Source organism: Cinclus cinclus, chromosome 13 (assembly GCF_963662255.1).
Source record: "Cinclus cinclus chromosome 13, bCinCin1.1, whole genome shotgun sequence".
NCBI lineage: Eukaryota > Metazoa > Chordata > Aves > Passeriformes > Cinclidae > Cinclus > Cinclus cinclus.
Window position 1 is genome coordinate 2,470,269 of NC_085058.1, and position 15,168 is coordinate 2,485,436.

The 15,168-nt window shown below is 55.6% G+C and overlaps 2 protein-coding genes across 3 annotated transcripts; one reads left to right on the forward strand and one right to left on the reverse strand.

The window, feature by feature from the left end:
• Positions 1-320: 320 nt before the first annotated feature.
• Positions 321-3,866, reverse strand: SNX33 (sorting nexin 33). Of its 2 annotated transcripts, XM_062501437.1 has the most exons (3): positions 2,692-3,866; positions 2,426-2,469; positions 321-575 (listed from the first exon to the last, which is right to left on the reverse strand). In XM_062501437.1, the coding sequence occupies exons 1-3, from the start codon at positions 3,864-3,866 to the stop codon at positions 322-324; spliced, it is 1,473 nt and encodes a 490-aa protein (XP_062357421.1). In that variant the 3' UTR covers position 321. The 2 variants fall into 2 exon arrangements, with proteins under 2 accessions (XP_062357421.1, XP_062357420.1); XM_062501436.1 differs by having other exon boundaries at positions 2,426-3,866.
• A 1,194-nt stretch (positions 3,867-5,060) lies between these two features.
• SNUPN (snurportin 1) lies at positions 5,061-15,009 on the forward strand. The gene is made up of 8 exons (XM_062501304.1): positions 5,061-5,212; positions 5,342-5,498; positions 6,296-6,400; positions 6,501-6,597; positions 7,470-7,567; positions 7,861-7,938; positions 9,013-9,093; positions 12,777-15,009. Exons 1-8 carry the CDS (start codon positions 5,061-5,063, stop codon positions 13,104-13,106), a joined length of 1,098 nt encoding a protein of 365 aa, XP_062357288.1. The 3' UTR covers positions 13,107-15,009.
• The last annotated feature ends 159 nt before the right edge of the window (positions 15,010-15,168 follow it).

The following is a 15,168-nucleotide window of genomic DNA, read 5'->3' on the forward strand; positions in this document are numbered from 1 at the left end:
CACCCACCCCTGCTCCAGGAGAGTGGGTTGTCAGAAAGCTAAAAATCACTGTGCAGAGACCCCAGCACCGTTACCTCCACGTCTGTCCCTCTTGTGACCCCCTCACACTCCTGCCAGACCCGTGGCAGGGTGGGAAGTCCCCAGGGAAAGAACGAGGTGGCACGGCCAGCCCGCGGGGTGGGCGAGCCCTTCCCTGCCAGTGTGGCAAGGGGGAAGGAAGCCCAAAGTCATTTGGTCACTAGCGTCATGAGTTCCCGTCCATTCTCAGCCCGTCCTGGCCAGAGGAGGCCTGGGGGGCTGCGGGCAGGGCGGGAGGAGAAGTTAGAGGTTGTCGTACATGCGCAGCGTCTTCTCCAGCTGCTGGCTGACGCGCTGGTAGAAGACGATCTGCTGCCTCAGGTAGGACTGCATCATCCTCTTGAAGTCGGCCACGCGCCGCTCGTGGAAGTGGTTCATCTCAGCCTGCAGGGCGAAGCCCACCACGCGGCAGCGCTTGCGGATCCCGTCCGCCTCCTCCTGGTCCATCCTGCCCTCGTCGCTCATCCGCTGGCTCTCCTTCACCTTGGCGAAGGCGCCTGGTGAGGCAGGGAGCGGCGTCAGGGGATCCTTCCCTGGGCAGCCCCGCTCGATCCCATTGCTTCCCCCACTCTGTGCCTGACCCCAAAGCACAGGCACAGACCTGCCCCTGCGGGAAGACTCTTTGCATCTCCCCCTGCCCATCAAACCCATCCTTCTCCTCCAGGCAGGCAAAGACCAGGAGCATTTTCCCTCCGGACTCTGGCATCCCCAGCTCTTTTTCCATCCCATCTCTGGGCAGTCAGCCTCACGTACAGCTGGGGTTTTTGGGGGGGTCTGGGCTCCTGGAGTGCTGTGACTCAAGGCTTGGGGTGCAAAGGTGATGTGGGGCAGTGTTAGCACAGTCAAGCATCCCAGCCAAACCCCTGCCCTCCAAATATTCCATGCCATTCCACGAATGGAGGTCAGAAGCAGCCCTGGGAGACCCCAGCCCGGGAAGCAGTGAACCAGGACGTGGCAAGGGCACGTGGTGCTGTCTGGAGCTCGGCTGGGAAAGCATCTCCCACTCCTAGAGGCAGCTGATGCTCTGACACCAGTTTTTTCCTCTCCTTCCATGTTTTTTTGCAGCTCAGTTTCGAAAGAATCCTGCCTGGCTCCAGCCCTGCATTCCTCCCCCTCATTAGCACAGAGGCTAAAAAAACTAAAAACAGGATCTGGCCCGCACTGGGCTTTCTTCCCTTCTCCCTGCCCTTTGCCGGGAGCACCAGACCCAGGGTTACAGTGCTCTAGCCATGCCAGCCCTGCTCCCAGAGGGGAGGAGGAGGTGAAGGAAGAAGCAAAGTTTGGAGGCCAAATCCTGCCTTCCGCACTGCCCACGCGGCCTCGCTTCCGGACGGGATCCAGCCCCTCTCCATGGGTAAACAACACTCAGAGGAAAGGCAAGGAAGCTGCCTGGGCAGGATTGAATCCTCCGTGCTCCCTTGGCCTTCCTAGCCTCCCCCAGAGATGTGGAGGGACAGACATCCCTTCGTGCTTGGACACAGACAGCCCTGGCTTCACCCTGGGGAAAACCTGTCCTCCAAACTCTGGGGACACCGGTGTGGGTGTCCCCGCCCAGCTGCCCACAGCAGGGAGTGTGTGGACTTCGGCCCCACACCCTCACCCGTGGCTGCCTGGGTGCAAAAGGACACCGAGGCCTCCCTGCCTGCCACCTGCCACAGGCAGAGAACAGCGGATATTTTTCCCCCACTCTGGTCCCACCAAATCCAGGGAGCCAGGACGAATGGGACACGGGGAGCTCTGATGCCCTGGGGGTGCTAATCCCCTCCTGCTGGGCTTGGAGGTGCAGGGACATACTCCTGGAAAGTGCAACCCTGGCTGCACCCAGAAGTTCAGTGTGTCCTCTATCCCACTGCCCTGCACAGCCCCAGTGCTGGAATTTAGCAAGCTCCGGTATTCCCTGCTGGCTTTGGCAGGAAGGGAGGATAAGGAGGGACAAGGGGCAGTGGGTGGGGATGCGCAAGAGGTGCTAGGTAGGTCACCCCAGAGCCAGTGGCAGCAGAGCTGGCTGCTGCTCATGGTCTGGGGGAAGTGACATCCGTGCTGACCCCCCCAGTCAGTGCTTTGGGCAGCACCAGCAGCAGTTACAGAGTCCACGGCACCACTGGGGCAGACTCTGGACCCAACAGCCCTGGCAGACTCTCCCAGGCTGGGGTGGCTGGAGGGCTGTGCCAGCAGGGACCACACTGCTCCCCTAAGAGGCATGCAGTGGTTCCCATCCCCGTTCCCATCTTCATTCCCCATTCCCTTCAAGGCCCAACAGTGGATTTCCTCATTGCATCACCATCCCACTTGCTACAGCATTCCCACTCACGTGGAGCGGTTCCTGGGGAGAAGAATGCCTCCTTACCTTTCTGAAGGTGGATGATGTCAGGGAAGTTGGAGAGGAGCCCTTGGTACAAGGAGAGAGTGTCCAGCATGAGGAACAGGTCGTTCTTGGGCTGCTCGGCGAACATCTCCCCCACAGCCTCGTACGTCTTGCCTGTGTGGGAGATGGCATTATTGAGGGCATCCAAGCTGTACGGAGGGTCCATGTGGAAAGAGTGGCTGATGGCTTGGAAGGCATTGCCCAGCTTCTGGAACTCCTTCCGGAAGCCCCCCACGTGCTTGCGCACCAGCTCCGACGCCACGTTGGTCAGCTGCAGGACGCTGTCATCCATTTTCTTGCTGAAGGCCTTGAAAGCATCCACACGGTCCTCCACGTCCTGCAGGTCCTGGTGCTCCGTGGGAATCTGGATGGTGAGGAGGAAGCTGGCGCCCACCATCTCGTCCTTCTCTGCCCGGCGTTTGCCCAGCTTCCACTGCTTCTCGTCGCGGCAGCAGAGGAAGTGCTGGAAGCCCTCGTACTGGGAGAGGACAGGGTGGCTGGTCATGTGCTCCATCCAGAGGATCAGCCGCCTCTTGCGCTTCTCGATGAAGTCCTCCTCGAAGCGGCCGGTGGCCTGCTTCTCGGGCAGGTGGGGCACCGAGATCACCGTGAACTTGTGCAGCAGGCGGTTGTAGAGCCAGTCGAAGTGCTTGTACCGCCGGTACACGGGCGAGTTGATGTTGCTGGGGGTCAGCTTGTAGGAGATGTAGCTCTTGATGCCCTTGAACTTGGTTTGCTTGGTGGGGTCCTCCACGGAGCAGATGAAGGGGTTGGGGTTGGCCTTCCACTGCGGGCCTCTGGAGCCCATCTCGATGCAGTAGGTCTCGGAGATCTTGGACATCAAGGGCACGTCACCCAGGATGAAGGCTTCCACCCCGGAGCGAACGAAGCAGGAGAAGCGGTTGAGGTTTCTCCCCACCACGCTGCCCCTCTTGGAGGAGCTCATGCTGTCCTGCCTCTCCAGCGCCGGCTTGGGCCGGTACCCAGCGTGCTGGTGGTGGCCATAGGCCGCCGGGTACTGCAGGCTGGGCGAGGGGTGCCCATTGGTGCCCGGCACGCTCCGGGGCTCCTCCACCACCGTGCACGCATCGTCCCAGTCGTCCCAATCATCGTCATCATCGTCCTCAAAACTGCCCTGGTAGGAGATGCCAGGATTGGGGGATGCTGAATACAAGGAGGAATCGTGCCCGGGGGAGCCGACCGGGCTGCTGGAATAGTCCGTGTAGTTGGAGCCTGACCGGGAGCGGAGGATCTCGACGTAGGAAGCAGGGAAGAGGCCGGTCTCCCCACGGCTATTTTGGCCCTGTAACCACCCGTCCAGAGAGTTCTCGCTGAAGATGATGAGCTCCTCGTTCTCCTGGATGCTGATCTCCTCTTTGTTTTCGCTCTGGAAGTTGTAAAGCGCTCTGGCTTTCAACGCCATGGCCGGTGCCGGGTCGGGAAGAACGGGGGGGAGCCAGAGGAACGCAATCCCCCCTCCCCCCCGGCCAAAACACACCCCCCCAGCCCCGGTAATACCGCGGGCTCCGGGATCGCCACCACGCGCAGTGGGAAATGGCTTGGCCGCTTTCCCGGGAAAATAATAATAATAACAAAAAAAACCCCAAAAAAAGTGGCGAAGAAATCCCTTACGAGGTAACGCCAATGCCCCTAAGTCCAAGTGACCCCCCCGGATCCCGGCACCCCGGTTAAAAAGAACATTCCCCTTTTAAAAACGACATTCCTGAGGATTAAAAAAAAAAAAAAAGAAAAAAAAAAAAAAGCCACAAGATTCCCAGTCAAGCCAGCGGCGTTCCCCTGGCTCCTCCGGGATGCGAATCCCGGCCAGCCCAAGAGCCGGGCTCTGCCATGTCCACGCAGGGTTTATCTCTCTCTCTGGGAGGCTGATCCCGAGGTTTCACTCTCCGCGGGGAAAACCCCCAGCTGCCAACGACGAAATAAATCCAAAGCGATTTTTCTCGGGGCTCCTGTGGAACAAAACACCCTAAATTTCCCGTCGGCGGGCGCTGGGAGAGCGCCGGGAACGACCCCAAATCCTTCCCAACCTCCCGGTGATCCCGGGATTTTGCAATCCCTTTTCGGGCCGACTTTCCCGACGGCTGGTGAGGTTTGGTTTTTCCCTGAAATCCGCCGATCTCTCACGCAGGACGGAGGCGGTGCCCGTGTCGGTGTCGGGGCCGGTCCCGGGGCCGGTCCCGTCGCCGCTGGATGTGACGGGGCAGTGCCGGGGCCGCTCCCGCTGCCGGAGGGGCGGCGGAACCGGCCGCCAGCCTCCCGTGACGCACAGGGCAGCGCCGCGCTCCCCGCTCCGCCGCCCGGTTCGCGGCGGGGAGCGGCCCGGCCCGGCCCGGCCCGGCCGGCCGCACGCTGCCCTCTGCAGGCAGGCAGCCGGCCCCGAGGGCACTAATCCCCGCCCGCGAGGGCAGCGCTGCGGCTGCTCCAGCGTCCCTGACGGGATGTCCCCCTCGCCTCTGCCCGCTCCCGGCCCGCAGCGCCCCGCGCCGGGGGAAACTGAGGCACGGGCCGAGCGGGGTGAACGGGGGAGGGTCCTCCGAGCCGCGAGGGGGCGCTGTGGGCGGCGCGGGCGGAAGCGCGGCGGGCGGGCCGCGGGGTTGCCATGGAGGAGCTGAGCGCGGCGCTGGCGGCGGGCGTGGGGCTGGTCGGGCCCTGCGGCACGGCCGCGCCGCACCCGCGGCTGGCCGCGTACAAACCCCGCGGTAGCCACGGGCAGGCCGACCGCCGGCAGCGGCTCCTCCGCATCCAGAGAGAGTGAGCGCGGCAGCGGGCGCCGGCGGGATGGGAGCGCGGGGCGCGTCGGGCCGGCCCGGTGCTGCTGTGGGGAGCGGCCCGGGCTGGGTGTGCCGTGCGTGACCTGCCGGGCTCTTCCCTCGACCCCAGGAGGCGGCTGGACTACGTGAACCATGCCAGGAGGCTGGCGGAGGACGACTGGGCCGGGGTGGAGAGCGAGGACGAAGAGAGGGAAGGGGAAGATGCGGAGGAAGAGGCGATGGATGTGGATGCTGGCAAAAAGCTGCCCAAGCGCTACGCCAACCAGGTGAGGAGCCATCCCCACGGGGCAGGGGTGTGGAGTGGTTCGAGGCCGCGGTGATGGCCATCTGGGAGCTTGGAGGAGTGCGTTCTGCCCGGCTGGGTACTCACGGAGAAAATGTGCTTGTTTCACCTCCCGAACATGTTGAGTTCAAATGGAAATCGCGTGGAGATGGGATGTGCTTTAGAATAACTTAGGTTGGAAAAGACCTCGATGGTCATTGGTTCCAGCCACTGATTCTGCATCACCCACTTTAGGAGATTTCAGCTCAGCCAGTAGCGTGAGTACCCTGTTAGGCAGTATTCAGGTAAAGATTTCTGTCTTTCCCTGTGTTTGGAAAGGAAAGAAGGGCACCCTCAGCTGGGTTTTATCAGCCTGGGTGCTGTATTGATCCTAAATGACACACAGCCACTTAGGCAACCTCTGAATAGGTCATCTTGTCCAGGCTCTTTACTCCTAATATCTTGCGATCTCCAAGCCCTGCTTTGTTTTTAAAAATGTAGTGCTGGAGTGGGGACCAATGTGTGGGATGTCCAGTAAAGGTCTATGAGCCCTGTGCTGTGGTCTGAAGCTCAGTCAGCAACTGGGAAGTGAGAGAAAGACTTGGGGAAGAATGTGTTAGGCAGGTTGGACTTCATTAGAAGGGAGGGAAGGAGCCCTTTTGGGGGTGACAAGCAGTGCCACTGCATCTAAAGCACCCAGTGTAGCTGCCAAAGCAAACTCAAAACCTCCTTGCTTTACCCTTGAGCTGTTTGTTGTCCATAACTTCAGGAGAATTGTTACTGACTGGTTCTTCTCCATAGCTGATGCTGTCAGAGTGGCTGGTGGATGTCCCCTCAGATCTGGAGCAGGAGTGGGTTGTGGTGGTGTGTCCCGTGGGGAAAAGAGCTCTTGTTGTGGCCTCCAGGGTAAGTGGGCTTCCACCAACTGCTGAAGGACCTGTACCCATTCACAGCCAACATAAAACTGGCTTGACTGGGTTTTTTTCCTCCTTCTTTCCCCTAACAGGGCACAACAGCAGCTTACACCAAGAGTGGCTTCTGTGTCAACAGGTTCCCATCCCTGCTGCCGGGTGGGAACCGGCACAACTCAACTGGTGACAAAGGTACAGGTGTGAGGAGGCCTTTGGGATAGAGAGGGGGGAACTGTCTGGGAGTTTGTGTGTGTTGACAGGCCCAGTGCTGTGCCTCCAGCTCCCCCAAGTCCCACAGCTGTGCCCCTTTTTTGTCAGCTTCAGGCCTGTTTCTGTATCTCTGGAGATAACTAGATAGGAGCAATATCAGATACCTTTATGCTAGATAAGCACATAGAGTCCCTGAATAGTTTGGCTTGGAAGAGACCTTAAAGCTCACCTTGTTCCACTGCCCTGCCAAGGACAGGGAGCCTTCCTCTAAACCAGGGTGCTCCAAGCCCTGTCCAACCTGGCCTTGGACACTTCCAGGGATGGGGCAGCCACAGCTGCTCTGGGAAACCTGTTCCAGGGACTCAGCACCTTCATAGGAAAGAATTTCTTCCTTACATCTAATCTAAAATCACCCTTTTCCAATTTAAAACCACTGTCCCGTGTCCTGCCACATCTTTTAATAAGCTTCCTGTTTGACTGACGCTCTTAAACCCCGACATCCTCTCTGTCCTCTAACGGAGACCTTTGTATGGTGTCATCTTCCTTAATACTTCTTGGAATTACTTTTTTTTTTTTTTGGCCCTGAAAAGAGAGGCTTGTTGTCCAGCAAATTCCATTTTCTGAAACATGCCCTTGCTTGTTGGGCTTCTGACTGGTCCCTTCGCAGCCTCAAAGCTCAAGGCTTTTTGTGGTAGCAGTTCTGTGGCAGCAGTGTTAGCTGAAGAGGATCCCTCTGCATGCCACAGTGTCACATCAGGGCAGGATTAATGTCCGAGAGCTGGGACCTGGTATCTGCCAGCTGGGTTGGGCAGTGTTTGGAGCAGGTCTGGACCTCCCTGTGTTTGTGTGTGCAGTGTACAGCATCCTGGACTGCATCTACAACGAGGCCAAGCAGACCTACTATATCCTGGACGTGATGTGCTGGAGAGGACACCCTGTTTATGACTGCCAGGTGCTGAGTCCCTGCCTTCCCTAGTGTTCCCTGAGCTGCTTTGATTCAGCACTGCGTGTAGCTCACTCTGCAAAAGGCAGATATTTCTCCTAAGCGCCAGCATCTTCACAGCTTTAGGGCTGCTGGATAACTGTGTGCATGTTTTGGGGGGAGCAGCAGGGTTTGGGGTGCTGTTTCTGCACATGAAGTCCAGTTTGTGAATCGCCCAGGTGAGCGCAGAGGAGCAAAGGCACTCGGTAGACCCTGTCAGGTGATGTGTGGTGAATGGTCACTAACTCTGCTTCCTTTCACAGACTGACTTCAGATTCTTCTGGCTCTCCTCAAAAATCCAAGAGGAGGAAGGGCTGGGAGAGAAAAGCAGGATTAATCCAGTGAGTCCTTTTGTACTGAGCAGGAGGCTGGGGGGGGGGGGGGGGTAAGCTCTCCTGTTCAGCAGGCTTCAGCAGTTTCTTTCACAAGTGGAAGCTTTTTCCCTTTTTTTTCCCTTCCCCTCACAGATCAGGCTTCAAAGTGTAGATCTGATGAAATGGGATGCTGTGGTCAGGATGTAAATAGATCCACCGCATATTGTAAATGAGTTCAGTGGGTATCCCCCCCCTGCATCCAAAGTGTTGAGGGAGATCACACTGCAGGGTGTCAGCTAACTTCCATGCTGTTTTTAGCTTTCCCTTGTAATGGAATGGAAAACCAGTGTGGTTTCTTCAGGAGCAGTGCTGGTCGGCAGCCTGACTACAATGGGATTTATTCCTGCAGTCTTGTGGGTTTGTAAAGCTTTAAGCCTTCCCTCTGTTTAAACCAATCATTGAAGTTGGGATGAATGCAGAGTCCACGCTGAGCCAGAATATAAAGTCTTCCTTTGAACGCTTACACATGAAGGTCAGACCTAGAGCCCAGAGCAGCTTGGAATGTGATTTTTGGGCACAGAACACGTGAGGTTTGTCTGTTCAGACATGGCCGTGCAGAGCAGCTCCTGTGAGCTGAGCATCTCAGTGATAAATGGGGCTGACTGCAGTGAGGGTGTCTGTGTTCAGAGAACATCCTGTGCTGACTCCCAACAGGAATACCCAGAAGGTAACTACCTAATCAAGGGGTGGTTGTTTCAGCTTTCATTTCCTGGGTGGAAAGCTTGGCTTGGCTGAGCCAGCAGCCTGGAGCAGACGTCTGTCTGCTTTGCATCCTGCCCAGAGGTCATCATTTTCTATTTTGGTTAAAGGAGCATCTCTGGGTCAGGTCTCCTGAAAAGCCCTTCCTGCAGTCTTAGGTGTTTGGGGGAAGAAAGGTATCAGGAGTACGTGGGAGCTGTTCCTCACCCTTTCCCTCTTATGCTGGATCCTGCACTGGAGGAATCCTTCCTTCTCAGCTGCCTGCACACCAGTGCTGGATTCAGCAACTTGTTCTGCTGTAGACAGAGAGTTGCCTCTTCTAATCCTCTCTTACTCTTTCAGTACAAATTTGTGGGCCTGCAGAACTTCCCCTGTTCCGCGGACAGCCTGTGTGAGCTACTGGCTACAGACTTTCCCTTTGAGGTGAGAACACACAGGTGGGGCCTGGACCTCAGCCTTGGCAACAGCTCTGCCACTGCTGGGAGAGAGGTGCATCCCCTCTCCTTGGGAATTTGCTCTCCTGAGGCTGCAGAAAGCTTGCCAAGTTGCTGTTTCCTGTGTGTGGGATGGATGCCTCTATGCCCATGTTTGATCTGTTGCCTTGTCGCCGACCTCATTCCACCACACAAATGAGCAGGAGTTAAAACCACAGCACTCCCTGAGTTTGTGCTACCCTTGCTGCAGTTGGCTGTGTGTGAAAGAGCCTTTTGGACACTCGGGCTGCCTCCAGAAGCAGCACAGCTCGGGTTCATATAGCAGTGTGATGGACAGCTGACGTTTTTAGGGCCAAAACTAATACTGACCACTGCCCTGGGTGGGCTTGTGTGCGTTTCCTGGTGTTGGTGCTTGCAACAAGGTACCTGGCTGTTTTGTGAGGAGGGAGGAAAAGGGTGGTGCCAAGATCCCAGTGGTTTCTGAGGGGTTTGGGTGTTCATGTTGGGTGCCTGAGGTGTACTGGAGCTGGGGGCAGTTGGCTGTGACAGAAATTACTGAGCAGGACACCTGCATTTGCTTCATCAGCTCTAAAAGTACAATCACACAATATCAAGTGGAAAGAGACCTGCTAGTAGCATCAAACTCCAGCTCTGGGCCTGCACTCTACAGCTTCAAGAATCCCACCCTGGGCCTGAGTGTTGTCCAAAGGCTCCCTGAGCTCTTGAAAGCTTGGGGCTAACGACTGCTGCTCTGCACAGCCTGTTCCAGTGCCTGATCACCCTCTGGGGGGAAGAGCCTTTTCCTAATAGCCACTCTAAATTTCCCCCTGGCACAGCTTTTGTGCTTTTCTGACTTTTGGGGAAGGGCAGGACAGGTACGTCCATGTGCCACCCAGCCCAGTCCTGTGTGCTTGTGAGCAGGGGGTGGCAGGCCCTTGTGGAATCAGCTCTGGCTGCTTTTTCCTGCCCATTGACTTGCCACTGCACGGGAAGGGGATGGAGGAGGCAATGGTGTTCCGACCCAGTGACAACATCTGCGAGCCAGAAGCTCCTCCAGTGGCTGCAGCTGTTCCTGGGAGTGCCCAGTCTCAGCCCTATGTCAGGAACAGCCTCCACACAGATTTCTTGTCCCACGAAGCCAAAAGCCACGTAGATGTGACAAGTGTCTCTTGTGCTCTCCCATCCCGAGTTAGCCATTGGATAGGTGTAGGTTTAAGTTAAGGGTACTGACTTGGCTGTGAGGGCTGACTTTGCTTTCTGCTTGTGAAAGCCAGGACAGTCATCAAAACAAATTGGAAAGTCCCAACCCCTCACTGGTCTTGCCAGACCCTGCTCTGAACATGGATTGAAGAGGTTTCCCAGCTTGCTTACAGCTGGCTTGCAAAATAATAAATGCCCCGAGTGCCTCCGTAGGAACAGTCATTCATGGCTTTCCTGAGGAAAGTCTTCATTCCTTCCTGAGGCATCTGGTCCCTTGAGGAAAGGCTGAGGGGCGTTTGCCCACTGCAGTCAGAGCAGCAAACTTCTGGGCTACAAAGGAGGCCATTACGAAATTCTGGAGTAGGAGATGGAGCTGAACAAGCTCCAGCTATGTAATCCAGCTGTGAGTTTCTCCCCCAGGCCCTCTGCTGTATCAGGGTGTGACCCCAAGAAGAAAAACCGTGGTGTGTGTTGGCTCAAAGAAGCCCCAGCATCACAGGAACTGTGGTGCTTCTTCCAGGGAGTTGTGGTGTGCCACAAGAGGGAGCCCAAAAATCCCCAAAAACGCTTTCCACCAGCGGCACAGAGCAGAATAAACTGCAGGAGGTGGAATACATCCCGATTATGGATGAAGGGTAACAGAGGTGCTCTTAGGTCTGAACCCAGCACCTTTTGATCCTGACAGGGATCCTGTCTGTGTGGTGGCCACAGAGGAGGTCAGTGCTTTCAGATCTGGGTCTTCAGAGTTGATCTGTAACCTCAGAGCTAGGGCCTAAGCCACTCGTTTCAGTGGACTCTTATTCCCCAGAATTCAGTAGGCTTTGGATCAGTTGACTGGCTCTGAATTTCAAGTGGTTTTTGGAGTGGATCTTAAGAGCTACTGTCCTTCCCACAGGTCTGGGTGAAACCATGCTTTCCATGAAAGCAGGGGAGCCAAAGCCTCTGAGAAGCCTTGAAGTTTAGGAATGGGAGGACTGTTAAGCACCTAAAATCTGGAAGGCATGGCTGCGGAATGTTAAATCCTGCCAGGCCAGTCTTTCCTCAGGTTCGGTCATTTAGGGACAGCATCAGTCCTTGTTCTGATGTGGCCACTGTCACTGTGGTGACTCAGGGTCAGGCCAGGGACCCAGCCAACAAATTAAATAAACGGGAAGGAATATAGGAGTCACTTAAATCAGGGAATAGAGAACATGACCTAACTCCACCAGGCTGAACTCCTTTGAATTCTCTAGCTTGGGGAAGGTATTTGGAGTGGCCTGGAAGGCCTTTCCGGGCTCTGATCTTTACCAAAGCATTCCTGTGGGTGCCAGAGAATCCCCATTGCTCATCAAGTGCCACGCACCCACAGGAATGGGCTGGATATGCTGGAGTGTTGCAGAATCTGATTCTTTCCAGGAGGTAGGGTGGGGGAAAAGCTTTTCGCTTTATATATCCACAGGGGTTGCACAAGCTCATCATGATGTTTACTGTTCTGGTTTTATGTTTTCCCAGCACAGAAATCCCCCTTTTTCTGGGATTATTTTGCAAGATGTTAAGAGTGACTGAAAGTTATGGCCAGAATAGTGCCAGAAGCTTTACCCTCTTTGCCAGAGGTTAGCATCTGTGGAGCAGAAGTAGATATATGCTGCTTTGTGCTCAGCCAGTGTTTCTGTTCTGGGGGCTGTAGGATCAAGGAGGGGCCTGGGAGCATTTCATCCTGAGGAGGGCTCTTGTTCTCCTCTCTTCTGCCCACCCAGCCACTCTTCCTTGTAGCCAAATGGCCTTTTAAGAGCTTGTGGAGCTGAGCTAAGAGGAGCACTACCTCCAGCATTAGTCAGCCTGACAGCAGGATCCAACCTTGCAGAGCACACCCCTGGGAAGCGTGGGAAGAGGGGGGGACAAGAATCCCTGAGCACGGTGGGGAAGTGGGGAAAACGTCAGCCAGCTGCAGCACTGCAGAGTGTGGAAATAGTAGCACAAGAGTTAGGGCCTAAACCTTTAAAGTCCTGAGTGCCCTTAACTGTCACTGATTGCTAGGAGAAGTTATCTCCTGGGAAACATTAAGAATTTTTTTGGCATAAGCCAGCTGAAATTGCTGTTAGGAACCGGGGCTCCTTGGCGTCACACACTCGGGCTAATTACTTTCCAAATGTATTATTTAAAATAACCCTAATCCAGTAAAGTGGGCTGCCTTATTCAGAAACTCTCTGGCTTTTCTGCAGAATGGAATGAAAGCATCTTGAGGGTGGACACCAGGCTGGACTCATTTGCCTTTTGACAATTTAAAGCCATGTGGAGTCACTGATCTTTCAGAGCAGGAGCTCTGCAGGTTTCTTCTTTCCCTTCCGCTATTTATTGCACTGCTTGAGGAAAAATGATCCAGCTGGTGGTTTTGGCCTGCAAGCAGAGAGCAGAGCCATTGTCCGGTGCCTGGTCATTCACCTGCAGGAGCCTCAGCTCTGCCCTCTCATTCATTGTCTCTGCTGCCCACAGGTCGACGGGCTGCTCTTCTACCACAAGCAAACCCACTACACCCCTGGCAGCACCCCGCTCGTGGGCTGGCTCCGGCCCTACATGGTCCCCGAGATCCTGGGGCTCGCCGTGCCCACCACAGCGCTCACGGCCAAGCCGGACTACGCCGGGCGGCAGCTCCAGCAGATCATCGAGAGCAAGAGGAGTAAAAGGCTGGTGGAGGAAAAGGGGCGCCCCGGAGGGCAGGAGGCCGCAAGGAACGGACACTACGAGCTGGAACACTTGTCCACCCCACAGCCAGAAAAGTCTCCGGAGGGCCGAGGTGGAGCAGTGAGCCAGATGGAGAGCTGAGCTGCTGGGATGGAGAGGCCAGCTGGGCAGGGAGCAGAGAAAAGGCTCCCTGCTTCTCACTGTGCCTCGTGCTCCTGCGAGGGGGCAGAGGAATGATGATAGGATGGCTTTGTTTAAAGGGCATGACAGTGGAGTATCTTGCCCCAGGTGCTGCTGGATTTTTTGTTTGTTTTGTTTTGTTTTGTTTTGTTGTTTATTTGTTATTATGACTTTTTTTTTTGTCAGGACTTCTGTGAGGCATTAACAGGATTGTCTGGTTCTGTCTGGTTAAAGCAGTCATGTGTTGGGAAATGATCTGTCCCCATAGTGCAGGGATGCAGTTCAGCTCCTGACCCTGCTTCTGGTAGAGTCTTGGCAAAACTCCAGCATAGAAACAGTGCTTGGACCTCTGAGGTGCAGCCGCTGCTTGTGACCCTTGCAGCAGCCCCACCTTCCCAAGCCCTGGATATCGGGGCTTGTCAACCTTTGATCCAGCTGTTTTCTGAGGCTTTTTCAATGAAAGTTGTTACAAGAAGTTTGCAGTGAGCTGCTGTAAATTCCAAGGCTGGATTTTACACGCCCACGTGTTCTTGGGAAAATCTAAATTTCCTTGCGTTGCAGCAGGACCTGCCTCGGAACAGGGCTTTGTGCAGCACAAGCACAGCAGAAACCTCTCTCTCCTCGAGGCTTTTCTCAGGGGGGGGAGGAAGGAATGGGTTCGCTCTGAAAAACGCTACCATTGATCGTGCCAAATAAAAGGTTTCTCAGAAAGACAAATCCTTGAGCGTCTTCCTGCTACCTAAGGGTGGATGCGTGCTGTGCCTCCCAAACAGGGATGGAAAAATTGGTTCCAGTGCCGACTGGAGCAGAGAAGATGCCTGTGTGGGTTTAATTCTCTGCACATCGAGGTACTTCAGTCTCTTGTCCTGTCTTTCTCATCCCAGCCCAATCCCACTTTTTAAGCACTGGCTGCTCCCCCTCCCTGGTTTTAGGGGCATGAAATTATATTCTCGCTGTCCCCAGGTTGGTTTCCAGAGGGGGATGAAAAGGAGGGATGGAACACCAAGTTCAAGGCAGCGTTGGGGACTCTTCTCCCAGCTCTCTATGGAAATGCCCCTGGAGGAGATAGAGTGGGGATGGCCACCTGCAGATAGTGGGTGCACTTGTATCCTGCCTTTGCACCCCCCGTTTTTCCCAGAAAAAGCCTGGTTTCTGTGCCAAGCGTGTGGGCTGTGTGCGACCATCTGGCCGTGCAGCCGCTATTGATGATACCAGCGGGCAGCAGGAACTGGCCTGGCTGTGGGAGGGGGCTCCCCTCTGCTCCCCTTCCCTGGCAGGGAAGTGGCACCCTGGCCCCGCAGCATTCAGAGCTGTTGTCTTTCAAACAGCTGCTTAATTTATTGTTTTCGGGGTTGTCTTTTTTGGGGTTTTTTTTTGGTTTGTTTTTTGGGTTGGTGGGGGTTTTTTTTGTTGTTGTTGTTTGTTTTTTGGTTTGTTTTCACATGTGAAGCAGCTGGCCCAGGGAAAGAGGATGAGCACCTGGACTGCTTTAACCTCCCCCTCCTTCAAGGGCTCCCACCTTCAGCCTCCCTGGTTGGCAGAGAGCTGCGGGGAGAGAGCTGAGGAGGAGACCGCATCCAGCCTCCTGACAGCACAGTTTTCTTTCCATCAGGCAATTAAACCCGGAGGTGGGCATCTGGATGGAAGATTTGTGCATCCCTTAGGGCAGAGAAAGCTGCAGCTCAGGTTACTGCCCTCCAGCAGACTTCCAAGGTCCTCCAGCGAGGGAAGGAGAGGAAATACAGCCGAAGAGGGGCTGTGTGCGCTGATGGAGGAGAGCGAGAGGGAAGCGACTGCAGCTTCCCGCCGGCTCCAGATGATGCCTCATAGTTTCCCTTTTAAAAGCATGAGCTGGGCTGCAGAAATAAATATTTGCATTACAATTCCTGTTGGGAACGAAAGGCTGTTTTTGAGGGAGGGTGTCAAACGGAAGTCGCAGGGGCCAGCTCAGTTCGGTGCCGTGACTGCTGTTTGCTGGGTGCGATCCCACTCCCAGCTGGAACAGGCAGCAGCTCCGCTGGAG

What these genes read in the sequence shown, in the direction of transcription:
- SNUPN (XM_062501304.1), top strand. Translation starts at nt 5,061, where the DNA reads ATGGAGGAGCTGAGCGCGGCGCTGGCGGCGGGCGTGGGGCTGGTCGGG. An exon ending in CTCCTCCGCATCCAGAGAGA is followed by an intron (nt 5,213 to 5,341) that starts GTGAGCGCGGCA and finishes CCTCGACCCCAG; the next exon opens with GAGGCGGCTGGACTACGTGA. An exon ending in AGAAAAGCAGGATTAATCCA is followed by an intron (nt 7,939 to 9,012) that starts GTGAGTCCTTTT and finishes TTACTCTTTCAG; the next exon opens with TACAAATTTGTGGGCCTGCA.
- SNX33 (XM_062501436.1), bottom strand. Translation starts at nt 3,866, where the DNA reads ATGGCGTTGAAAGCCAGAGCGCTTTACAACTTCCAGAGCGAAAACAAA. An exon ending in CATCATCCACCTTCAGAAAG is followed by an intron (nt 576 to 2,425) that starts GTAAGGAGGCAT and finishes CTGCCTCACCAG; the next exon opens with GCGCCTTCGCCAAGGTGAAG.